This window comes from Gymnoscopelus microlampas, assembly GCF_963454915.1.
Source record: "Gymnoscopelus microlampas genome assembly, chromosome: 14".
NCBI lineage: Eukaryota > Metazoa > Chordata > Actinopteri > Myctophiformes > Myctophidae > Gymnoscopelus > Gymnoscopelus microlampas.
Genome location: NC_139951.1, coordinates 34,421,733 through 34,446,569, shown reverse-complemented (window position 1 = coordinate 34,446,569; position 24,837 = coordinate 34,421,733). Strand labels below are relative to the sequence as shown.

Sequence of the window (24,837 nt, the reverse complement as noted above, 5' to 3'; positions counted from 1 at the left end):
CCTTAATAAATTTGGAGACTACGGTTATTAAGAAGGCGTGTGTCATTTCTTATTTCTCTGTTTACAGTAATACAATTGGGATATTTATTGCAAGTCTGACAAGAATTCACGTTACTATTACAGTGACGTAAGTTTCAATATATTATATATATTGTAATAATTCATAAATGATATTTATATGATTTATGGATTATTACGTCCTGTACCATGCTGAAGTTACGACCAGTAAGTAGGCATATTTGCTACAGTGGTAACTGTAACAAATATACTGTACTCTGCTGACTATAGAAAGTATATAAAAATGTGCTATAAAAAAACAAGAAGAGACATTATTCTCACAGCGATTATGACATGCCCAGAATAGGGTTCATAAGTAATCTATCTTGCCCAATTTCTTCCAAGTTCAGTATTTTGTTTTATACTATTAGCTCAATTATATTAATCATTAAAACTACTAAAAGGACAATAGGTTGAGGACAGAAAATAATTTAAGATTATTTTAATTTAAAAAAGTGTGAATGTAACAGGGTTGAAATTAGAGTAACAGGGTTGAATGGATACATTGCTGCTTTTGAATTGAATTGAATGAGTTTGGGCAAGGTCGCGTAAAAGCCCTGTTAGACTGGCCCAATTAGTGGCTTAGAATCAGTGCAGAGGCATGGCAGGGTGCAACCAAAACGTTTATTTATTCACCAGAGAAGAATACAAAAATGGAAAACAAAAACTCCAAAACTGGTGACATGGTGGTGTCCTCCAGCTCTCTTGTCCTACCACCAGTCCAGTCTGATGTTCACTGGCAGCCTTTTATACTCAGTAAGAGGTAATTAGTCTGGACTCCAGCATGTCGAGGGGCATATTCAAAAACATACATATACACAACACCAATTTGGTCATATGGTCATGAAGAGTGGGTCATGACCGAAAGAATAAGGTTGCGAAAACAAGCAGCTGAAATGAGTTTTTGCAGACGTGTGGCTGGCATCTCCCTGAGAGATAGGGTGAGAAGTTGAGTCACCCTCAAGAGACGCGGAGTAGAGCCGCTGCTCCTTCACTTGGAAAGGAACAAGCTTACTGCAGGTGCAGGTTCGGGCATCTAAATTAGTACGGATGCCTCCTGAGCTTCTCCCTAGGGAGGTCCTCGCTTGCAAGTCCCACTGGGAGGACCTCCTGGCAGACTAAGGACCAGATGGGGGCCAGTGTACACTTCCACACTGGCCTCGGGATTCCCCAGGAGGAAGTGGCTAATGTTGCTCAGGAAAGGGAAGTCTGGAGCTCTCTGCTTAAACTGTTGCCCCCGCGACCAAGCCCCCAGTGGTAGAACAGTGAAGCCGCCGTCGCCTGGTGGTCAAATCTGGGATTGCAACACTTCCGCCTTTAAAATGCTACTGCGCGTGCATCTACCGTTTGTGCGCCTGCTTAGGACCCGATATTGGTTCTTCCGGCAGACTCTATGGCATAGACCCAATGGACCCAACATTATACTTCCGGCAGACTTCCGGGTGCTTCAAATGCCACAGAGCAACTTTCATAGAAATGAATAGCTGGGGGCGGGGCAATGCGCCCTCTAGATATATTATAACTCTAGGCCCGCGACCCGACTCCGGTTAAGCGGTTGAAGATCGATGGATGGATGGACAAAATACACAACATCTCATCAACCCTCATCAAATTATATTAAACATATCCATGAACAACACAGTAAGTAATGATTCCTTCTTCACAATGATTCCTTCTTCACAGTACTACAATATAGTTGAGTGGTTATAGTCCCACCTGGGGAGCCAGAGCCCTTGTTGTCCCAGGTACGATTCCAGGCCAGGCCAGCAATGTGTCAATGTGTATCCCTGAGCAAGACTAATTGCTCCCCGAGCGCCGTAGGATGGCTGCTCACTAGTTATAGGATGGGTAAATGCAGACAATTTCACTTATGTGCAATTATACAGTGACAAAAAAACACCCCAAGGAGTGGGGACCAAAATTATTATAATTAACATAAACAATATCCTTAGAAATTCCAAAAGGACATCAAAATGCCACTCTGCCATTCTAAACAATGGTCCAGCCCAATCACACTGGAAAAATACATAACAGCAACAGGTAAATGTTAAACATTAAATCAAAGTTAACATTATATATTGTACTTTTCCTCAATATTGCACTCAAACATATTACCTTGGATGTATTGCACTTGCCCATCATGATTCACCAGTTCCAGGTGTAACTTGTCAGGGCTGAATGGCCAATTCAGCTAGACAGTGAACCAACTTAATGTTCACTTTCCAATAAATGCTTAAAATCATGACTGTGCATTTATTAACTGTGCAATGTACATGTGCAAAAGATAGGCGACAGAGGACCTGACCTCTGTGTTACAAGCCCCCTTCTTTAGACTAAGCTTCTAATGCTGTTTTGCATGCTTTTGGGGATTTCTCCCCACAGAGTTGAAGGGACCATATTGCATGGGGTGCTCAGCTACTTTAAATTCCTCACTTCAAAGGTATCATGTCATTTCTTTCTTGTGACATTTTCAAAGTGAATGCTTAAGCTATTCCTTTAGTTTCTCAGTAGGAATTTGGGGCTCTGTTGTTAACATGAATTATTACGCACACAGAAGGCTCTGACGATTGCTAGTGTGCCACACTCTTCAACTATGGTCACTCTTTGTCCTTTGACTGTTTTTTTGTCCCCCATCTCGACCTGAAGCCCCTTAAGGTAGCATGTGACTTCTGAATATGTACTCCAATTCTGGAACGACCCCATTGCTGTATAGGCTATATCTGGCACTGTTCTCACACTAAGTTTTTTTTTTTTTTTAAACAATATATTTATTTGGCATTTTCAGGTATATAACACAACAATATGGCAATTGTAGTAAATGTCTATAATAAAACAACAAACAAAAATAAAGCAAAAAGACAACACATAGCAATCATACATATACATAGCATCTGGCATCCAAAAACAAAAATTAAACAAAACGTTACAAAGACATAAAAACAAAACAAAAAAAACAACAACAACCAACAATTCTCACACTAAGTTAGCAAAGCTAAAGTTGGTGAAAATAAAGTTGTAAATTACTTTGAATAAACTGAAGAGGAAGTTTGGGTTTTGCAGGTATGAGCCAGCAAAGTCTTTCATACAGAACTCCCTACAAAAGTTTTCTCTGGTTGCTACTGTATGATGGTGGTCCAATTCTGTGTCGAGAAAACACATTCCACCACGTCAAACCTTTGAAGGTGTCGTTATGAGGACACAGAAGGTCAGAGAGAGCAGGTAGGTGTGGAGAGCACTGAAGCTATACAGAAAGAGATGGATGGATATTTTGTGAAGGGGGTTGCTGGGGGAGACAACGTGCAGAATGCATTATGTCACTGTGCACCTGACCTGTCAAATACAGGAAGGATGGCATAAAAAATGTATACGGTTCTTCTTGTGATTCCAGTGCAATGTAAGCACACAACTTTGTCCAATATTTTTCTTCTCCTACTGTATGTAAAGTTTTGCTTTTTCAGAGAGCTGGTGATGCATGGGTAAAGAAGTGGAGAGTCAATAAATGGCAAATAAAGTACCCCAAAAGGAAGTACAGTCTGCACACTGGTGATGCTGAAAGAGCTCCGCTGTATTTTATTGCGTTGTCAACGTTAAGATCAATCAGATCTTCATCAGGATATAAACATACGTTTATATATAGGTCACCATCCACACACTGATACTATAGGTTAACCCCAATAAGGCAAGTGAGGTCACCTGTTCACAACAATCAACTCATCAATTGTCTGGCTTTACATAACATAAAAATAAACAGTGTGCACCCATCCCTGAATCCAAATAGCAATAAACACATTTACATTTAAAGTATCCCAAGAATAATACATTATCAGGTACTCAACACAAGGGAACACAGTGACAAGCTACTGTACAGGACATCATGTATGAATTGTTTTTGTTTTTTGTTATTTTTTTATAATAATGATATTTACAACAGGGACTACATTGTAGGGGGATCGACAATAGAATCCCTCCAAATACAATACCCCAACACCCTATCTGTGGTCTATAAATCTTTAAGTCAGTGTCATACATCTGCAATAGGAACACCAAACAGAAAAATCCATTAATCCATCCATCTTCTACCACTTATTCCAGCAGAGAATCCATGACTTCCCTTTCCTGGGCCACATTTCAGCTAAAAGCCTATTTCACAGTCTTTGTCTCCCATGGCCATGTCTGAATGACATTCACTCTGAAAGAGTATATAAATGGAACGAAATAGAACTGCCTCAGAATTACAAATTGATAAAAAGGAACAAAACATGTTACTGTGTCATATGCACACCAGGCAACAGTTGCACCCATTTCGGATGCAGTCAATGCACTGAATGGGACATTATCACGTTTAATCAGACTATTGATTGGTCTGATCAAGAGATACTGACCTACCGACGGGGCTCAGTAGGTGTTTTGTATAAAGTATAGTTATGGACCGTGTCGGAGGCGCCTACTGAGCCCCGTCGGTAGGTCAGTATCTCACCTACTTAGACCAATCAATAGTCTGATTAAACGTGGTAAAGCCCCATTCAGTGCATTGACAGCATACAAAGCCGGTGACAGTTATCACGTCTTGTTGATGCTGAGAACTAAGCAATCTGGTGCAGAGAGAGAGAGAGATGGAGAAAGAGAGACAGAGACAAATTAAAATGTTCTTTTCTTTTTTGAGAAAACCTTCCATGCCACTTAATATCTGTTGATGTTGAGACTAGCTTGGAAGTATAATTTTAAGGGCCACTTTAATGGCTTCATAGATTTTTCATAGAAGGAAAGGAAAGGAGGAAACGTACAGACATGTCAGTCGTTTGTGATTTACATTTCCCCAAACACATCTGCAAAAGATCATGTTAAAGTTCAGTTTCCATGTTGCATTTTAAACTAAGCTCTCCCCTGCATCACTCCCAGCGTATTTCAGCTGCGCTCACTCCAACGAGAAGGTGAGCGGAGTGCAGCAGTTTTCGCCTTTAGAATCTCACATCATCCCTTAAAAATGGCCTGGATTGGAAGGCGCGCAACGTTAAAGCTCACATTTTTCCCTTTCATGTTGGTAGTGCAGCTTGTCAGCTGATGGGGGTTTGAAGTGCAAGCAGCAGGCACAATAACTGTTCATCAAGCAATGCATCAAGGCTCCAAATTCTTACCTTTAACTTATCTGAAATGACCATGCTGCCATATTGCAATGAAGTATGGGTAATAGGAAAAAAGGTGTCTTGGTAGCGGAACAGATTCTTTGGATTTTTACATGATGATGCAATTCTGTTGCGCCGTCATGCTCTGAGTGCATGGCAAAGATAGGCCAGATGAAAATCTGTTAGGTTCAAATGGTTTGAATTTGAAAACTTCTGTGGTGCGTGTTCATGCTTGAATAATCAAATTCATCATCTCTATTTTGAGAGGTGAGATACGTTGACATGTAATCTCTAAAATACTCTTGTAATCAAATTTCACTAATTACTAAGTGCTACCCTGATAACATAACATTGCCAGCTGGTTTCAGACAACAGAGTCTCATAAACAAACCAAAACTGCTTTGCTTTGATCAAACTTAAACTGAAAATTGTCTTTTTGGCTATCAAGAATCAGGCTTGTTCCATTAAATCTGACTCAAATTGGCTGTATGCTTTTTTTTCTTTAGATACCTACTGTTATAGCACATTTCCTTAAAAGAGCAACCGTATGTTTGCCACAAGGCACCTTTGTTCTTTCTTAATTGAAACTGACTGTGGGAATTTTATGGAGCAAAATAAATGCTTTTCATCAGACTTCATTCCTCCTACCAAACTCTCTTCACGCAACATGTCATGTTTACTCAAAACACTCCCAATATGGAAAACTCACCCATATATGTATATAAAAAAACAGGATCTCAAATTATATCAAGATAAAGATACATAATGTTACCAAGATAAAGGTACATGAAGGGCTCGGTGGTGCAATGGTAAGGAGGTACTGGGTGGGGGGGGGGGGGGGGGGGCGGTACCTGTCAGCAGGGAGTGGTGGGCGGGAGGAATAGGACGAAAGCTCTGTGTCCTCCCGGTGGGGGCTCCTCACTGGCAGGGGTGTCAGCGGGATTCAACACACACATGTGAGGAATCAATTGGCATAACAATTAAATTGGGGAGAAATAGGGGTATAAAGATACATCATTTTATATAGTATTCAATTCTGCCATAAATAATCTATTTTTCATGTAAATTATGCCATTTAGACAATTTAATTTAATTATATCAGGATCCCTCGGGCAGATTCATAAAAATATATTAAAACTGATGTTTGTGTGTGTATATACAGTATATTCTTTAACTCAAAGCTGTGATGAAAGGTTACCTACACTTAATGACCGACAGTAGCTGAGCTACGGTTAGCTTCATTGATACAGCTCTAGGTAAATTGTTGAATTTGATGGTACGGTACAGTATACAAGCAGTTTTAAAAATGGGGTCCTTGAGGGGGTTCTATGGGGTCCCCAGGCAAGTCAGGAGTATTTTGATTGAACTATACTGTAATTAAATTCACTTGAAATTAGAAATGTGTGAGTTTCAAATGCACCACTATGAACCTATTTCTCATGATGCACAGTTGTCTAATGTCATCCTACTATCCTACTATAATCCTACTATAATTCTAGTAACCTCTGTCTGTTTGTCTCTCTGTAGTGGTAGGTGAAGCTACCCGGTTCTCCTCACTGGCTGGACCAATTGCTCTGATTTTGCACACAGCCATTGACCATTACCATCTGAACTTAACTGTGAAGCCCGTTTTTCGATTTCATCAAATCTCAGCTTCTTATTAGCGTTTTTGTGTAAAACACTGTCGCCATGGTTACGGGGCTGCCCAGCTATGGGACGAACTGCCTCCCGGGTTGCCAGATCATGTGCGCATATCCCCCCACGGATGCGCTGCGCCGACCGGGTATGGTCTAGTGAGTCAATGTAATTATCATATCAGGACAGATGGCTGTCCATGCCCTAATGAAAGATTATTTGGATTATATTTACTATAGATGCATTTTAATACAGAAGATAGTTATACAGTACATTATGTATGGATTCATGTCTCGACTGGATGAGTCCCGGAACAGTATTATTGAGGATATAGTCAATCCTGGGAAGAGCTCTCTCTCTCACTCGTCCAGCGTTTATAAAGTGCAATTATGTTTGTTTCAAAGCTCCCCCCCCCCACAACACATGCATGGCAGTTTTCACATCAAACCCAGAAAACAAACTACTCAGGTAGAATAGTGACACATTTGAAACTCTGAGAATGTGTTAAACACTGTAAAAAGAGTGCTGCAGTTGTGAAAGCGTAAAACTCAAATGCAAAATAATGATTGCATAGATTTTAATGTAGCTTGTTTTTTTTTGCACATTATTCAAGCCTTCAAAACCATGTTTCTATCTTGCAAATTCCCTTTTTCATTTTCATTTCATTTCATTTCAGGCTTTCAAACACGTTTGAAAGCCTCCTGGTAGCCCTGGTGTGAACGCCACTCTCAAGTGAAAACTATGTCCAGAAAAGATCGCCTCCATCTCATCATCAAGGGCTTCTCACTATAAGGCTCAACATAGACACCACGCTGGGCTGTGGATCTCCAAGCAATCACTCTCGCGAAATTGGATTCTATTGAACGTACTCGGCTCTTTTCACTGAAGCATATTTGCGTCATGTTTGCGTCATGGGACAGTTAGTATCTAATGAACTAACAGCAGACAAACAGTATATAGAATAGTCTAGTTCCCAAAATCCACAGGGGAGAAGGGAACGTGAAAAAACTATGTGAAAAGACATAAAATTCAAACACAATTTGGGAATGCTGATTTTTCTCTATGCTGTCTTTCAATGTGTTTTCCCCCAATAATTAGCTTATATTCACAAACCAAACAAGAGTTTCCCTGTGGTTACTTTGTACTATAATGTGTGAGATTTGTAAGATGCAGCCCATACCTGTATATAGCCTGTACAGTAGAAATGGCCTGTACAGTAGTGACATGAGGACAGCATGGTTTTGTAGGAGGGAAGATAATTGAGCGATTGCCTCTATGACAAGGCGTGATGTTTTTTCCTTTCCCCCAGCAACCCCTTTAATAATGTGCACAGCTATCCTATAGGTGACGAGTGAGAGTCCAGCCTGTGCAATATGTGGCCCCAATTACCTCCCTGGCTCCTACAACGACCTTAGATCTCTCATCTATAGTAATCTCAAATCAAGATCTTGAAAGCTCTTAGCCTGATGGAAGTGGGTGACAGCTTTGGCAACCTTGTCCTCGCTACCAATCAGGACTGGCGAGTCGCGACACTACGGGAACACATGGATCAGTTGTCCAAGGCCCAGGGGCATGGCCCAAGAGAGCCGTCTAACCTTTAAATAATGGAGAAATGTGCTGGAATATGTGCTTTCCTGTCTCTGCCGTGGCTGGAGGCAAGCAGTCCTCCAGTAGAAGCTCATAAAAGAAACTCTATCATATGCTCTACCAGGAGAGGCTAAACGGTTTGGCAACGGTCCATAGAGTGTCAACTTACCAAGAAACTGGACTTTACAGCTAGGCATCATAAATGGCTTTGCTATGAGGAAAGTTTGGCGCTTGACATTCGGAATTCAACATGCCACAATAACAGTAGCCTAAGACACTGAACTAATGAGATTTGGACATGGTAAGGTTAGTACAGTGGGGTTCATTCATTCATTCATTCATTCATTCATTCATTCATACTGTACCTATTTTGCTCATAGACAAGACTGTGCATGGATAGTCTATGGGCATGTATGCACTGCAGTACCTGTTTTACACATTACATTGGAAAGACTGAATGTGGTGACTATTGTGGTGGTTATTAACAGTAATTGTCTCCGCCGTCCGTCCATCCTGTCCATGTGTTACCAGCTAATCTCTGGCACCGTTGGCCCGGTTGCTGCGAAACTGTGCACACACACTCCCTGGATGCCAATTCAGAACCTCTGCCTCAAATTTTTCACATGGGCCTGTTATAGCGCCACCTGGAGGCCGAACCCATTTTCTTACATTACTCCTACAGATTGTATCCAAACGTCATGCAAATCTGTACACAGTATCTCTATAGTCATGTGATCAACACGGATCTGTCCGATTTCCCATATTCCATCCTCATTGCCTAAGGTTGGCTTCCAAAATGTGCAGGATTTGTCCGTTTTGAACAAAATGCCTCAAATCATGAACGCAGCTTGCGATTTCCGTGAAATTTCACAAACACATTCCCACTAGGCCAAGGAAGAAATGCCACCCTTTTTCACATTGGCCTGTTATAGCGCCACCAGCAGGTCTAATTTAGCAAAACACATTTTTGGAACAAAATGCCTCAAATCATGAATGCAGTGTCCGATTGCCGTGAACTACCTAAAAATAAATGGCACCCTTTTCACATTGGTCTATTATAGCGCCACCAGGAAGCCACAATAACGTACCTGACCTGGCGGAGACCTGTGCTCCGAGGAGCACTTTTTCTAGTTAATATATTGGTTTATGTGTGATAGATATTTATGTAGGCCTATGTTTGGGCTGTTTAAGGTCCCAATAATGTATTTTTCCCTAAATCTGAAGTAGTTTATATTCAGATCGATATCAAATTCAGATCAATTATTTATACATTTTCCATGGACAACTTCAAAGCATTAAAGTTGGGAATGATAGAATGTCTCTAATATGATTGGATTGGTGGTGGAGCTTACCCTTTTAGTCAGCCTATATTTGGATTAAATAGTGTGTGAGAGAGGAGCGCTCTTTTGCCTTGTGTAAATGGCACATGTGCGTCATGGCCTGTCAGTGACCTGTGCACAGTTGAGACTTGGGGGAGGGGGCGCCTTTATACTGCTCTTAATTGTCTCCGCCAATATTTGGCAGAAAATGACGGAGGCGACATTGTTTTTGCATATGTACACAAAGTCATCATTAATCTTCTTTGATTTGCGCAAATGGGAGTCACTACCACCGACATCCCTCCATAATTTACACGGAGCAGTGCACGCACACACACACACACACACACACACACACACACACACACACACACACACACACACACACACACACACAGTGATGATCTTGTTTGTTCTTCTGCATCTGTGTCATGTGTGCATGGGTGTCTCAGTAAAGGACACAAACACGCGTACGCGTTCATGGGTGGTGCCTGCACAGTAGCTCCTGTGTAGTTTTTGTTTGTCCACGCATGTGCAGTAGGGTGCTGGGCAGGCAACTTAGTGGCCAAACTCTGGGGGAAAAACCTTACTTTTAATCAAAGTCAAACAATTGTATGACACTTGAAAGCATGAAAGCTAGCCTGTTCAATGTCCCGACCCATGACTTATATTTGTGCCACGTTTGGAGGCAATCGTACTACTGGTCTGTCCTGGGAATGCGCACCTGCAAACACACAATGTGTTAAGGATTGAAGTGAGAAGTGTAAGATTTGTCAACATTTTGAAAAGTTTTCATGATGCGTTGTGAGCTTTTGTTTTTTTGTTGTTACAAATGGAACCCTGATGCTAATGACACTCATTAACTGGGAGGAAGGATGAAGCAGGTAAGAGTGATATGAGAACCGAAAAAGGTTTGAGGGTGTCGAAATATAGCAGTGCAATTAGCTGAGCATCGATCCAAATGGAGGCATACTGTCTGGACTCTGGAGGCTAATGGCTGTGGTCGGAAAATAGGTCAACTTCAAGGCAATAATACTATAGTGTTGAGGCAAATGTGTTCCCTTTACCTCTAAGTATTGCAAAGTTACAATTTCCCAGACTTTTAACTTGCTGCTTCATGCAGTCTGACTGCACATATAATGTGTACACACGCCAAAATCGTTTTTTTATGGTGTAGAAATAATATGGTGTAGTCGGGCAGAAATGTTTTTCCATTTCTTTTCAAGAAATGGAAAAAGTAACATGTGTTCCAATGGATCCAATGTAATCATTATTTAGTCACAAGCCCTTGTTAATACATTTTATTGGGGAAGTATTAATAAAACCCACAGACAAACCTAACCACTCTCAACCCTAATGTCATTATGGGTGGAAATGTTCAATATTCTTCAAAAACTTTCAAACTAAAATTGCAAAGATAGCGGATCAACATCATTGCGACACACTGTGAGCTTGTAGATCGGCAATTTGCGCTACATGTAGCACGACGCGACCGCAACTCTTCATCTCTAATGGGTTCTCAGTGGAGTGCTCATGTTGTCCTATGCTGACAATAACCTGCAGTCCTCTGCCACTCTGCTTATACATTCCTCAACATACCCCCAACCCCCCAATCCCCTCCCAGAAAAATCTAGGGTTGCCTTAGAGGTCATTTTCGCTGGTTGACAGCTATATGGATCATTCCTGACCTGCGCAGCTGGACACAGACCTGTGAACACTAGATCATAGCCCTGTTGGTTAAAAATACAACCACCTACCCAGTTTTCAGTTGTGTGCGTGTGCGTGCGTGTGCTTGTGTGTGTGTGCGTGCGTGCGTGTGAGTGCATGTACGCGTGAGTGCATGTGCGTGTGAGTGCATGTGCATGTGCGCTTGTGTCCGCGTGTGAGCATGTGTGTGTGTGGATGTGTTAAGTTGCTGTCATCCTCTTAAGCTTCCCTACTTGCACCCCCACATCAATTTCCACGTCACTACAAGGTCATTAGTATGGACCTGAAAAGTTGCAGAGTCATATTACAGAGGACAGTGAGCATGCCAATTCTTCACTTTCTGTTGAGACGGTTGTAAGGACACACTTGGGAGAGCAGGTCATGCCAGATTTCAATCCTACAATTCAGCAACACATTTCTTCCAATGAAGGATGTCTGTGACGTACAAGACATTGTAATCTTACTTGGCCACAAAAAGAAATAGAGATATATGCTATAAAACTGTTATTCACCATCTAAAAAACAAATTACATTATCTAATATAATATCAAGTCGTTTTTAACTAGTTAAACCCTACACTTAGATCCCGAAGGGCTCTATATAGGCCCCCTCCTGTTTTCGCAGAATATAGCCGATCTACAAGTTCACAATGCGTCGATGCGTTGTGAGCTTGTAGATCTGCTATTTTCACCAAATGTTTGTGGCAGATCGGGGTAATTAGTTTCATTAGTTTCATGCTTCTTAGTAAGCTCCCATGTTGTCTTTCTCCAATCAATACAATACGTACAAACTCATTTAGTGGAATAAAGACAGTTGGAGAAAAATGAAAATGAAATGAGAGAGGAGAAAATGGCCATGCAGGGAGGAAAGGATAATGAGTAAATTTCAATTTTTTCAATTGCTTTAACCCATTAAAACCGTGAGAGCATCTGTGTCACAGAGCGAGCTTGTACATCTGCCATTTTTTTACATTTTGGAAAAATGATTAAGAAGGCATTTGTAGAATCGCCTCAGGTCTAAATGGGCAATATCCTGAAGTGCAATATCTCAGCTAAAAAAAATTATCAACTGCTTCTGTGTAATGGTACAAAAGTAATTCAGATTCTGAATACGAACAAAGGACATAATTGGAGAGGATTTGTCACAGCACTCAATATCTTTCCTTCTGTTTGTTTCCCTCTCCTGCATCCTCTGTTGCTCTCTCTCTCTCTCTGTGTGTGTGTGTGTGTGTGTGTGTGTGTGTGTGTGTGTGTGTGTGTGTGTGTGTGTGTGTGTGTGTGTGTGTGTGTGTGTGTGTGTGTGTGTGTGTGTGTGTGTGTGTGTGTGTGTGTGTGTGTGTGTGTGTGTGTGTGTGTGCATGCGTGCGTGCCAGTTTATCCGCTACGTCACCTGGACCACGGCAGGTGTGCAACCTGCCATCCATCATCTCATCACCCCATCCTGCTTATGAACCCCATCTCTTCTCCCATTCATTGTCAGATTGTTGTTTCAGCTTCAGTGGTACTGACAAGCTCCATAACTCCAGTTTAGTGATTAGTTCTTCATTTTCAGATTACAACTTTGTACTAACTGTCTTTTTCCTTGTGCTCAGGATCACTCGCTTGCCTCCTAACCTGCTTCCCTGACTGTCAGCCTGCCATTACAGCCAGCCCACGCCATTCAGACATTCACCATTGCTCCTCAACTCCTCAACTCCCACTTCTCTACAAATAATCCTATTTTTACGTGTTTTGCAATCAATTATGATCCGACAGGTGTTCATTTCGGTCATAGAGTGGTAGCGCACATCCGACCTCTTGAAGGCAGGTGCTGGCCCAGAAGTGAACTGAGATCAAAGAATAAAAAGCTGAGCCGTACATTATTGCTTGCTCTACTAGTTTTTTTTATTTTGCAATTACATGGAGTGACGTTTGAGCCAATGCTCTTCCGACTGTGAGGGGTTCATTTGTGTCTGACCCTGGTGAGTCAGACAGTCATCTATTCGCAATAGCACATTTCAATCTTGTCTGTCAAAGGGTAATAATCAGTTAACGATCGAGGGTCGGCTTTTGGTCTACTGTAAATTAGCATACTCCTTGAGGCAGATGCCACCTCTGAGTGGTTACACATTTGCATCAGGAGCGCTGTAGCCAACGTCTCGCGGGTGTCCCATGGGTGTGACCGTGCCCTTTAAAGAGGTACAGAGGTGCTTCACATCTGCACCTATCTGCAGCCATCCTCTCCAAATAAACCTTCTTAAACCTCACCATATCTTCTATGTCTGTGTTCATGTTCACTGTACTATATCACAATCTATGAAGCATTACATGTTACAATGTGACAGAGAGGCAGATCTAGTCAGAAGAGAAAGCCAAGAAAGATAAACTTCAAGGTGGAGAGTAGGGGACAACAATGAGAAGCTGTCAGCGCTAAGCTCGAACCACACACCCTATCTCCTTGGCTGGCCAATGGAACTACAGGAAAACATACCTTCTGACGCATTCATTATGTCTGCCAGGAGTGAGTGAGTGAGTGAGTGAGTGAGTGAGTGAGTGAGTGAGTGAGTGAGTGCGTGCCTGCCTGCCTGCCTGCCTGCCTGCCTGCCTGCCTGCCGGCGTGCGTGCGTGCCCACTAATCTTGCATACTTCTAAGCCAATCAATTGTGCAAGCTGCCAGCAGGCCAAGGACCTCACTTCCCGAATATTTTTCAAGTCGTTCAATGACAAGTACAGTATGTCATATTTGTAAATTCATAATCGCAGAGCAATCATCTCCTCAAGCTGGGGGGATGATTGAGGAGGCTGGGATATACGCATACTGTGAGGTTATGTACTATGAACTAGCCATTTGGATGCCTGCCGATCCTGGTTGACATACTTCTACTGTAACTAATCACAATGCTCCTGTCCCTCTGGCTTACGAAATGTACTGTCTGCTACTAGCCATTCACCAACAAACGCCAGCACAAACCACATTGGATGAACACCAATGTGACAACATAACACCCATGTCACGAGAGATGTCCGCACTGCCACCTTTCATATACTGTATACATCTTATTCTACATGTCATTACATTATACTGTTCAGTTTCATATACAACTGACTGTCAGCCTGTGTAGCCATAATGTCAATGACATTACAGTGATTATACCTCTCATGCAGGACTGTGGGCCAAAACTCAACACTTACTTTTCAAATTCCAAACTTTTATTGACTGGTGATACAAACATAACTGACGCAAGGCATTAACGATCACACTTTGAATTTGAATGACAGCGATCTGTTGTGCCTAACAACACCTCTTAGCTTGAAGACAAAGAAAACAAAGTGCCCACTGAGAAAAAAGCGGAATTAAAAATATCAGCAGTGCTCCTGGATCAAACGGGAGGCAATCATAAGCCAAAACAGATGGCACTCAAAAGTTAAAAGAGGGGGAAACAACATTTACAATTAAAACGCCAGGCGTTAATAATACAAGTTGTTTCCTCTTCTTTGAACTTTTGAGTGCCGGGATCAACAGTTTTTTTCTTATAACACCTCTTAGCTGTTCTAAAATCACTGTAAGTGTAAAGCATAGCCTCTTGGCACTTATTGCTTCATTCAGCACCATATTGTCATGTCTTTAGCTTTCTATCCTTTTATCAATTCTATTTCAAGAAAACTCAGAGGCTCATTAGTTTTCAGAATGTGTCCATGTCACACAAGCTGCATTTCTCATTACACGAATCATTCAGTGGTTGGAGATATATAAGGCAAACTATTTTTACAGCGATAACCCCTGGAGAGAAACAGCATTAATTAAGCTTTTGCTATCTCGGTTCCACAGCCTCACCACCATTATAGCTACAGATTACAGTGACAATCACTGATAATGAGAGACAACCTGTTGCATGCTTTCCCACAGGAATTTCACAGTTTTTTTTTTTTCATCCTTGAAAATGTCTCAGGGCCAAGGTTTGCAAACCTATAAGAAGAACCAGACCCAGATGTACACATGGCCGAGGTACATACACTGTACAGGGTGGTAAGGTGTTTGTGTGAGATAAAAAAAAAGTGTTCACACGTCTGCCTTGAATTGCAAGTGTTCTTGGTCAACCTTCAGGTAATTCCATTAATATCTTAACAGGATGGAGCGAGGTCATCTCCTCAGAGAACACCATGCTGCAATCTGACATGGGAACTGTAACTCCTTGGTTTTGGCCTTGACTCAATGTCAGTATTTAAATCACCCAACTTAGACTAGACTATTATGCCTTTGCAATAACTTCCTCGCACATAACAAATTGACCAACTTTTTCTTGAACACTGTAAACATTTTTGCTTGATTTCTGTACTGCTCTCCGTCACTTTCTGTTGTTATTGCCGTTACATTGCTGTTTTTGTGTCCTGTTTATTGTTGTTGTCTGACAAGGAGGACTGTACAGTGCTGTGTAAGGAGTTTCCCCTTGAGGGACAATAAAGGGTGGCTATAGTTGAATGGGTCGAGAGGCCCTCTGGGAAAAATAAGTTACCTGGTTAACATCCCGGTTCACATCCCGGTGTCCCAAGTGTCCCTGAGCAAGACTTGCCCCACCCCCACGAGCGCTCATCATCATAGCCATCTGGTCAGCCATCAGCTGAGTGAAGCTGAAAATGAATTTCCACATCCCATGTTTACGGGACAAACAAAGGTCTCCCTTTCCCTAAAGTCATGTTTTTTGATTGTTCGATAAGGTGAGGAACTGAGGATTTTCATTTGGAGGCAAACTTTTCTTCACAATTCTCATTTTGAGATGAGGTTGAAAACCATTAACCCCCGCTCTCTCCTGCTAATTTCCCATTTCTTCCTGCCTCTGCCACCTCCTATTCCACTCATCGCTCTCACTGATTGCAGGTGTGAATGCCTAATTACAGAGAGAAATACTGCCCCAGCAGAAATGCTGCACCCTGCCGTCTTCACCGCATCACCCAACATCACCCATCAGCTTGGTGCATCAATCATCTCTTTATTGCATGCCTCCACCACAGTCACACAGCCTAATAATGAGCCCTAGCATCCTTATTCTGGGCATGTCACAAGAGGTGCACATTCTGCAAAAATAGGAGAACATTTGATGCAAATAGTCGGAGACCAAGTATAGACCCTCCGGTAAAATATACTGGGGTTCAAATTTGAAAATAGAATGTGTGATGAATTGTGATTGAATTGTTTTCTGTATCTTCTACTTTCTTTCAATTCTATGCTGCCGGATACTATACAGCCAACAAAACAAGGAACCCATGGCTCTATTTCTGACGGTTTTCCCTCAGAATAATAATCGCATTCCCTTCAGACAAAGTTTTATGGGGTGTGTGTATAGTGCATTTCTGAGAAGCCCTTTGTACAGTCAAACCAAGTCACACCGACATACTGTACTAAGCAGACAACAATGGAGTCGGAGTGAAAAAGGTTTTGTCGGATTCTGCTGGCTTTCACTGCACTCACTCAGTTCTATACTCAATTCTAATTGTTTTTCAGTGATTTATTGTCTTTCTTGTCTGTAGTCTATCTGCAATCAATTGCAACTGCCTATAAAAGTCCAATGGCTGTAAAAACCCATTCTCACTTCTTGTCATTTCAGCAGGATTGCCAGTCTCACCATGAAAGATTCTACAGCGCTTCCCTTCATCAAACTTTCAAGGCAAATTTCCATGTGGACAAAGAAATCAATTCGGCTGAGATTCATTGTGGCAGAATTAATGAGTGTCTGGATGGGGTTTAAATTTTAACAAAGCCCCAACATCACAGGGTCAAGAGGTTCTTTAAAAAGTGATGGTTTTATAAACGCCAGTTTTTACCCTCAGAATATCTCAAACTCTTTTTGAGGGTTCTATTAGGAGTCATTAGCGGAATAGTTCATTAGTAAACTAGTTCCATTATTCACAATTAATTCTACTTGTTACTAGACATACAAAAAAAATATTTTGGCTCATATTTTACCTTCCTTCCTACTTCAATTTTCAGTGTCTGCGTGCAACTTCCATTACTCAATAAATGTCATTACGCAATCCGTTCCCACACTGATTATGTTAATGGCCTATTCCACGCAGAATCCCCATGGTTTTAGGCTTTTGCATACTGTAAAATTGAATGTATGACTACAGAGTGAGATTATACTGCATATTCTGGAGGCAATTTCTAGTTTCAACTGTAGATCTATTGAACTTTCAAGCTCATCACTAGATGCATATTGCATGGCATAGCCTGAGCGTCTTCATCCGGGAAATTCACAGGAATTAGTTAACAGCTACAGCACCTTGACCAATGTCTCAAGGTATGTCATCAGCAACCCCAAAGTCTTACGTCTAGTGTATGGTATGGAATGGAAAATAATTTGTTTTTATATAATATATTATAATATTTAAACCAGTTTGGCCCACTGAGCTTAATCTATTTTCCAAAGGATACCAGTAAGAACTCAAAATGAGTTGCACTGATAATATTTTTAGGAGAATGCAACGGCTATGTGTGAATGGTCCTCTATTGGCAAAGAATATAAAGTTAGTTAGTTGCGCTGATGAAGGCTCATAGCCGCAACGCGTAAGTGTTCGTTTATTAGTGTGTGCCAATAAAAAAGTGGAAATGTGAGTACTTTGTCTTCAATTGAATTGAAATTTTGGATGTGCTACCTTTTGGGGATTCTTTCAATTCCTACTTTTGAAATATAAAGTTAGTTCCATGGTTTCATCCAAAATATAATGAATTTGAATACATTCTTCCAGTAGATATTCTCATCCAAATGTTAGTGGTCCCAGGGGGAAATAAAGCCCATTAGTATCAGTGTTTGCATTACTCATAGAGCTACACAGGAGCAGGTTTATATAATTTTACTTCCAAAAATGTTTCAACTCTTTTGCTCATTTATTCCCCTTGTTGCAGCTGTGCTTCACTCGACTAACTCACCACAATGCTTCTACACAGATTGATCTAGCGTCTTAACCACTGTTCACCTATACTGGCATGTCCAAAATACGGGCGGCAGGTTGAAAGTGGTTTATTTAATGCTGAGAGGGTAAAAACAGCCCTGGAAACGAGTCCATTCAGAGCTAAATTAATACTGTGTGGAGCTGCTCACATCTCTGGAACATTCCACCATTCATCACAGCAGGGAACAGCCAGGGCCTCCAGCACTGGAAGGATATCGGTTTGATCACAAAAACAACAGAAGTGGAGAAACAAGAGACATCATTTTTCATCCTTCATGTCTTTTGTTTATCTTATCTTATTAGTTACAAGTTCATGACATGTCATGTGTGCGTCAAGGTTTAGGACCCAAATGCGAGACTTATTACTGCAACCAGGGAACACGAGGAGTACAAGGAGAAACATACAAAAGCACAAGGGGACTTAACCTGGCACTTAACCACAGCAAAACACAAGTAACTCATACTTCACATTGAGTTAGCAATGACACACTGGGAACAGGGGGTATAAATACACATGGACTAATGGACACAGGTGAACTAACTGACAATTAACATACATGTAGGGATAGGCTACTAAAGGACATAAGTGCAAAATATGGGCTAATTACAGGACTGATGAGACAAGACCGTTAACAGCAGCAACAGAGGAAACCAGGAGACACTAGAACACTACAACAAAATAAGGTACAAAAGGTAAAGCAAAACCTAAACTGAAATTAAGAGATGAGGAAGACACATTACAACAACAGTAAAGTAAAACCCTAACTATAACTAAGAAACAAGGAACACAAGAAAACACAACAGGGATACAGAACAAGACACAGATTGTGACAATGACAAATCTTTTGAGCAGACCAAAACATAACTTTTTTTTAAAGGAAATCATTTCTTATAACTTTCATTCAGTTTGTAATATTTGTACTGCATGTCCATTGTATGTCACAGACACAGTTTTGGTAATTGAGAATGTATGGAGCCCTGTATGGGCACTTCCTACTACACATGTTCTATACAAGCCCTACGATTGCTTTCATCAAACACCCTGATTAAAGGCTTTTTCAACTTGCAAACCCACATGTGTGCATGTGTACATTTTTCTACAGTAGCTATTCCAGTTAAGCAACTTTTTTCTGCCTACTTCAGTTCCTGGCTTGTTCTAGCACCTGTTTGAGGAGTCCTGATATGATCCTGAACACATTTTTCTTCTCATCAAAGAAAACATAAATATCAGCTTATTTTCATAGATAAAAATCACCTATGTCAAAGACATGAAAAGGAGGATGTGAATTTATTGCAGAACCATGGAAACAAAGTCTTGTGCCAGAAGAACATTTTGCTCTAATATACTTTGACTTTAACATCTGGAGTGTGTTAATGAAGATTAGAGGCCAGACCCGGTTCAGCTCTTATCAACGAGGGGTTACTCTAAATCACACCAAGGAAAGCTGGAAGATGAATAGAGAGGGACAGACAGGAGGACATGGGGTGAATGGGGGGCTGATTGCTTGAGGAGAGGAGAGGAGAGGAGAGGAGAGGAGAGGAGAGGATGTCAGCTCATGCAGTTTGACTTCAAGGATTGATGGAGAACTGAAATGAACTGAAATCTGATAATTATTTCTGTTAATATGTATATTACTTCAAATAAAAAAAAATGTCTTGAACTAAAATGAATAGCTTGAATTTAAAACATTAAGAAATGGATTAAACAATGATGTCAAAGTAACATAGTGGGTATACCCGTAGCAGTAATAAAAACGGAGGCAGTGTTATTAAGGAGCAGGCTACCCAATAAAATCCTCAGTGCTAATTTATCCATTCGTAACTCCAAGAATGTACCAATGTAAATGTAAATGTAAGAACACTTGTCTGTTTGTCTGTTTTCTATAGAAGGCACATATCCAACTAAATAATTACAAACACAAAAAGTGACATTCACATGTTATGGGACCTTTAAAACTTACATTTTTCACTGGAAGTCAATGGAGAGACGACTTGGGCTGAAACCTTGCCCATATGGAGATTCTTGCCATCATACAGTAGCGCTGACATCACAGTACTGACGCAACAGATGACGTCAATATAACGCCATGGGTGCGCAATAGAACGCCATTCTATAACAATATAGGAGGAGAGCCTATCATGATGCCGTGGCAGGTGGGACACAAGGCGTACTCCTATGGAGGGAACTGTTGCAAGAAGATCAGTCCTGTGTTAGTGGAGTCTGCCGTAGTCCTGGCTGTGGTACTATGTGTCCACACGGTGGTCTGGAACCAGCTCTCCTGGTGTAGCATAGCCCTTGTCATCCAAGCTTTCTATGTACAGCATAAATGGGACCGCCTACTTAGGTCAGGTGGTGCTGTATTTCAGTTCCGTCCATCAGCAAACAGCGGCATCGTCCCAGCCTCCATGGTGATCCCCCTGCTGGGCCTAGCGCTGAGAGAGGGGTGCTCTGCCTCGGGAAATGTCTACTTTGAGCGATTCTCCGTGGTGGTCAGTGTCGCCGGCATGTTGTTGGCTCTGTTCCTGTCCCTGGTTGCACTGGGCATCACCAGGCCAGTGCCCACACACACTTGTGTGATAGCAAGCACGGCAGGCGGCATGATTCTTTATACAACCAAACAGACACTGACGGTACCTGAGCTCATTGAGGTGCTGGAGGTGCTGTTGATATTTGTCTTCCTTAGCTTGATCATGTTGTACCTGCTGCCACGTTGCTTTACACCCGGGGAGGCACTCCTCATCCTCGGAGGAACGAGCTTCGTCGTCAACCAGCTCATGAAGCGTTCCCTGAACCTATTGGAGGTCAACAGTGATCCAGTGAACTATTTCCTCCCAGTCGTAGTGGTTGGATCACTGTTACTGGGGCTATTCTGTGCGCTTCTTTTCTACTTCACGGAGTCTGAGACTTGGGTGTCCTCATTGTTCTTCCACATGATGACTAGCGGTGTGGGCCTGGGAGTCTCCCTTCTCATCCACCGGCACTCAATCATGTGGCTGTTGGACTTTGTCACGTTAAATGACAGAAGACTCTGCTTGTTGGGCTACTGGGTGATTCTGGCTAGTGTGGCCACATGTGTTGTATTGCACCAAAACTGTCATCATCAGTCTGGCCCTAAGAAGCATCCATCCTCAACGGTTGTCAGGAAGTACTTCCATCTCATTGTGGTTGTCACATATGTCCCAGGGCTTTTGTATGACCGACAACTGCTGCATGTGGCATCTGTGTGTTGCCTGGCGGTCTTCTTGCTCTTGGAATACATACGGTACTTTGGGATCCAGCCTCTAGGACAGCTCCTCAGGCAGCTGCTCGCCTTGTTCGTGGATGAGCGGGACTCTGGGCCTCTTATCCTGACTCATATCTACTTGTTGCTTGGTATGTCCCTACCCATATGGCTGTTCCCTGGGCCATGTGCTCCTAAAGGGGTACTACCTGGGGCTGGTGGCTTGGTGCCTTATGCAGGAATTCTGTCTGTGGGGGTTGGGGACACTGTTGCATCTGTTTTCGGCAGCACCATGGGCCAACTTCGCTGGCCTGGCACAAAGAAAACTGTAATAGGGACTACTGCATCTGTAATTGCCCAGATAATTGCTGTGTATATATTCCTCAAATTTGATGGGAGCATTAATCTGATGTCCATCTATTCCTGGACTGTTGTCTCCATCTACATCACATTGGTGGCCATGCTAGAGGCCTGTACCTCTCAGATAGACAACCTTTTCCTCCCACTGTACCTCTTCATTCTGCTGCTGCTTTGCATTTGAAATTAAATAAAAATGTAACTTTTCAGGATTCCAATTCAAAACTAGCAAAAAAAAAATCAGGATTCCATTTCAAGAACAGCAAAAATAGCAGATCTACAAGCTCAAAATGCATCACACTGTCTGGGACACATTTGAGCTTCAGATATTTTTGCTACTTTTGTGTGACATAGAAGGGCATTCATTTACGAAAAAGGTTAAAATACGGATATAAGAGGTTTCTGCCCAACAGCAACAATATGCAATGTTGTAAGTGTGGAAAAATATTCTCCATCATCCAAGTTGCATCCATCATCAATTAGAGAGGTGAGCCCAGCGGAGCACATATCATTTCATAATGGAAGTCAGTGGGGCTAGGATCAAGATGAAAACGTGCCCAAATTTGGAAATGTGTCATATTGATGACGTCGTAATCGATATGCCAGAATGAATAGGAGGGCCGGCTGGCGGCCCATCAGACATAACCCCATCCCATGACCATATATGGGCATATCCTGAAGACATCAGGGATCTCAATAAATAGTCAAAAAAGGGACAAGGAATGACAGATACAGAGAGGAAGAAATATTGGTCGGATCAGCAGTGCAACGTTGCGACGTAGGTGTGCGAGCCGCATAGCGGCACGAACCTCTAGTAATATAAAAGCTGAGTATGTGTGTCTTTGTTGTCATCACGATGTCATGCAGAGTAGAAACATTGATGCAGAAAGAAAAACTAACGCGTTGTGGGCTTGTAGATCGGCTATTTTCAAATAGCCGATGTACACTATCGAGTTGAAGTGGTTAAACTGATATTTATGCATTATTAACTCTTTAACTTTTTCTGGAGACTCCCTGGAACCCCCGCCAAGGACCCCCGGGGGTCCCCAAACCCCACTGCTGTATGTAGTTAGCCACTTGCGTCCCTATTCTGGGAATGTCACATGCACATACAGTAATGTGAGTCTACAGCGCCCTGTGGGCTTCAACACAGAGCTCCCCAACTACTGTTGTGCTGGTTTGTTCATGTCAACTTCTCTCTCTCACGCACACGCACACGCGCACACGCACGCGCACGCGCACGCACACACACACACACACGCACACACACACAGAGCAACAGAGGGAAACAGAAACACAAGGGAAGATATTGAGTGGCGTGACAGTTGTCTCCTCTCCAATCTTTTGTCCTTTGTCCTAGCCTTTGTGTTCAGAATCTGAATTTCCTTTATTGCCATTACACAGAGGCAGTTGAAATTGATTGCAGATACATCACTAAAACACAATTAGAACTGAGTGAGTGGAGTGAAAGCCAGCTGAATTAGACAAAACCTTTTTTCACTCCATTGTTGTCTGCTTAGTACACACGCACTAGAATAGGATATGGTGAAAATAATGGATGGCAGTGAAATTGTTATTATTCATACTGTTTAAATATGAAGCCTATTGATGTGGTGACAGTTGTCTTCAAGCCAAAGGGTCACCAAATCAATAGGCTTCATAAAGCTTTTGACGGCTTTATGGATGGAAATGTCAGTCAGTTTAAACATCTTTGTTCTGGCTGAGTGTATAAGGAGCAGCAACGCCTTAAGGGGTCGCTAGCGGGGCTTTTAGACTCGTAGTCATCTTAGCTGTAAGCCAGACACGTCCAAAGTCTGACCCGGTGACCAATCATGGCACAAGGGCAGATTTGATATGGCCCATGGGCCTCCTTCCTAAAATGTATTATTTATGGACACCAGTATACTCATGTGAAAAGTGTTAGGAAGAGTGTTAGTGTTAGTGTTGTTGAAATTAACCTGGCAGATAGGCCATTTCTCAATAAAATCTTTAAGGATTCCTAACTGCTTGTTCCTTGTGTTGTGTTACGTACGTTGTGTCAGGTGAGTAACCAGAAGCAGACGACTAGCGAGGCAGATCATGTCCAGTGATACTTCAATAAACATAGATAGGCTTACAACAGCTGAGGCAGGCAAACAGCAAGGCAGGCAGACAAAGACATAACACACTTGTAACAACTAGGATCTGGCAGTGAGTGAACAGAATGAGTCCATGAATGAGTTTTATAGGCTGCAAGCTGATTAGTGAAGTGTATGGAAGATTTTATTGGACTTTATCATCTGCAAAGCGCAAAAACACATTGCAAATATTTCCATTGGTCGCTTGTATTTTAGGCCTTGCAAAATACGACTCGCAAATGTTTTCACTGCTTCACTTGTGTTTTCTAGTGTCTGGAAGTACAATTTTAAGCTTTGTAAATTTGAAAACCGAGCTCTGTAATAATTATGAGTTGTTATTTACACATTTGTTGATCCCTTCTTACAAGTGAAGCACTTAATGTATTTCACATTTGCGCTATATTGTCTTATTTGTTCCTATCCAAATTTGTAAACGGTGCCTAGCAAATAAACTTTATGACTTGTAATCCGCAAAAAAATGCACACGTTTTCCACAGGTCACCTGTATTTTAATACAACTCGCATGTTTTCACTGCTTCACCTGTGTTTTCTAGATCCTGCAAATTAATGTGTGCATATCCACACACACAAATAACATCTCTGTAAGCACAGCATCTTATTTAAACTGCTGCAGATCCCATTTCAACACTTGTGACTCTTCCCTTTCAGCTTGTATTTTTGTCCATTCTAGTCTCATGTGCAGAATGGAGTCCTCGTGTGCAAAATCAGTCTGTGTCGCGTGTGTTGTCCCCCGAAATCTGGTGTTTCTTGTTGTAGGTCCTTGAAAC

General features: G+C 41.8%; 1 protein-coding gene across 1 annotated transcript; it reads left to right on the top strand.

Annotated features, from left to right (window-relative positions):
* Positions 1-20,496: 20,496 nt before the first annotated feature.
* On the top strand, positions 20,497-22,116 carry LOC311060174 (dolichol kinase-like; the record flags this gene model as incomplete). The annotated part of the gene is made up of 1 exon (XM_084078306.1): positions 20,497-22,116. One exon carries the CDS (start codon positions 20,497-20,499, stop codon positions 22,114-22,116), a length of 1,620 nt encoding a protein of 539 aa, XP_083934432.1.
* Positions 22,117-24,837: the final 2,721 nt, after the last annotated feature.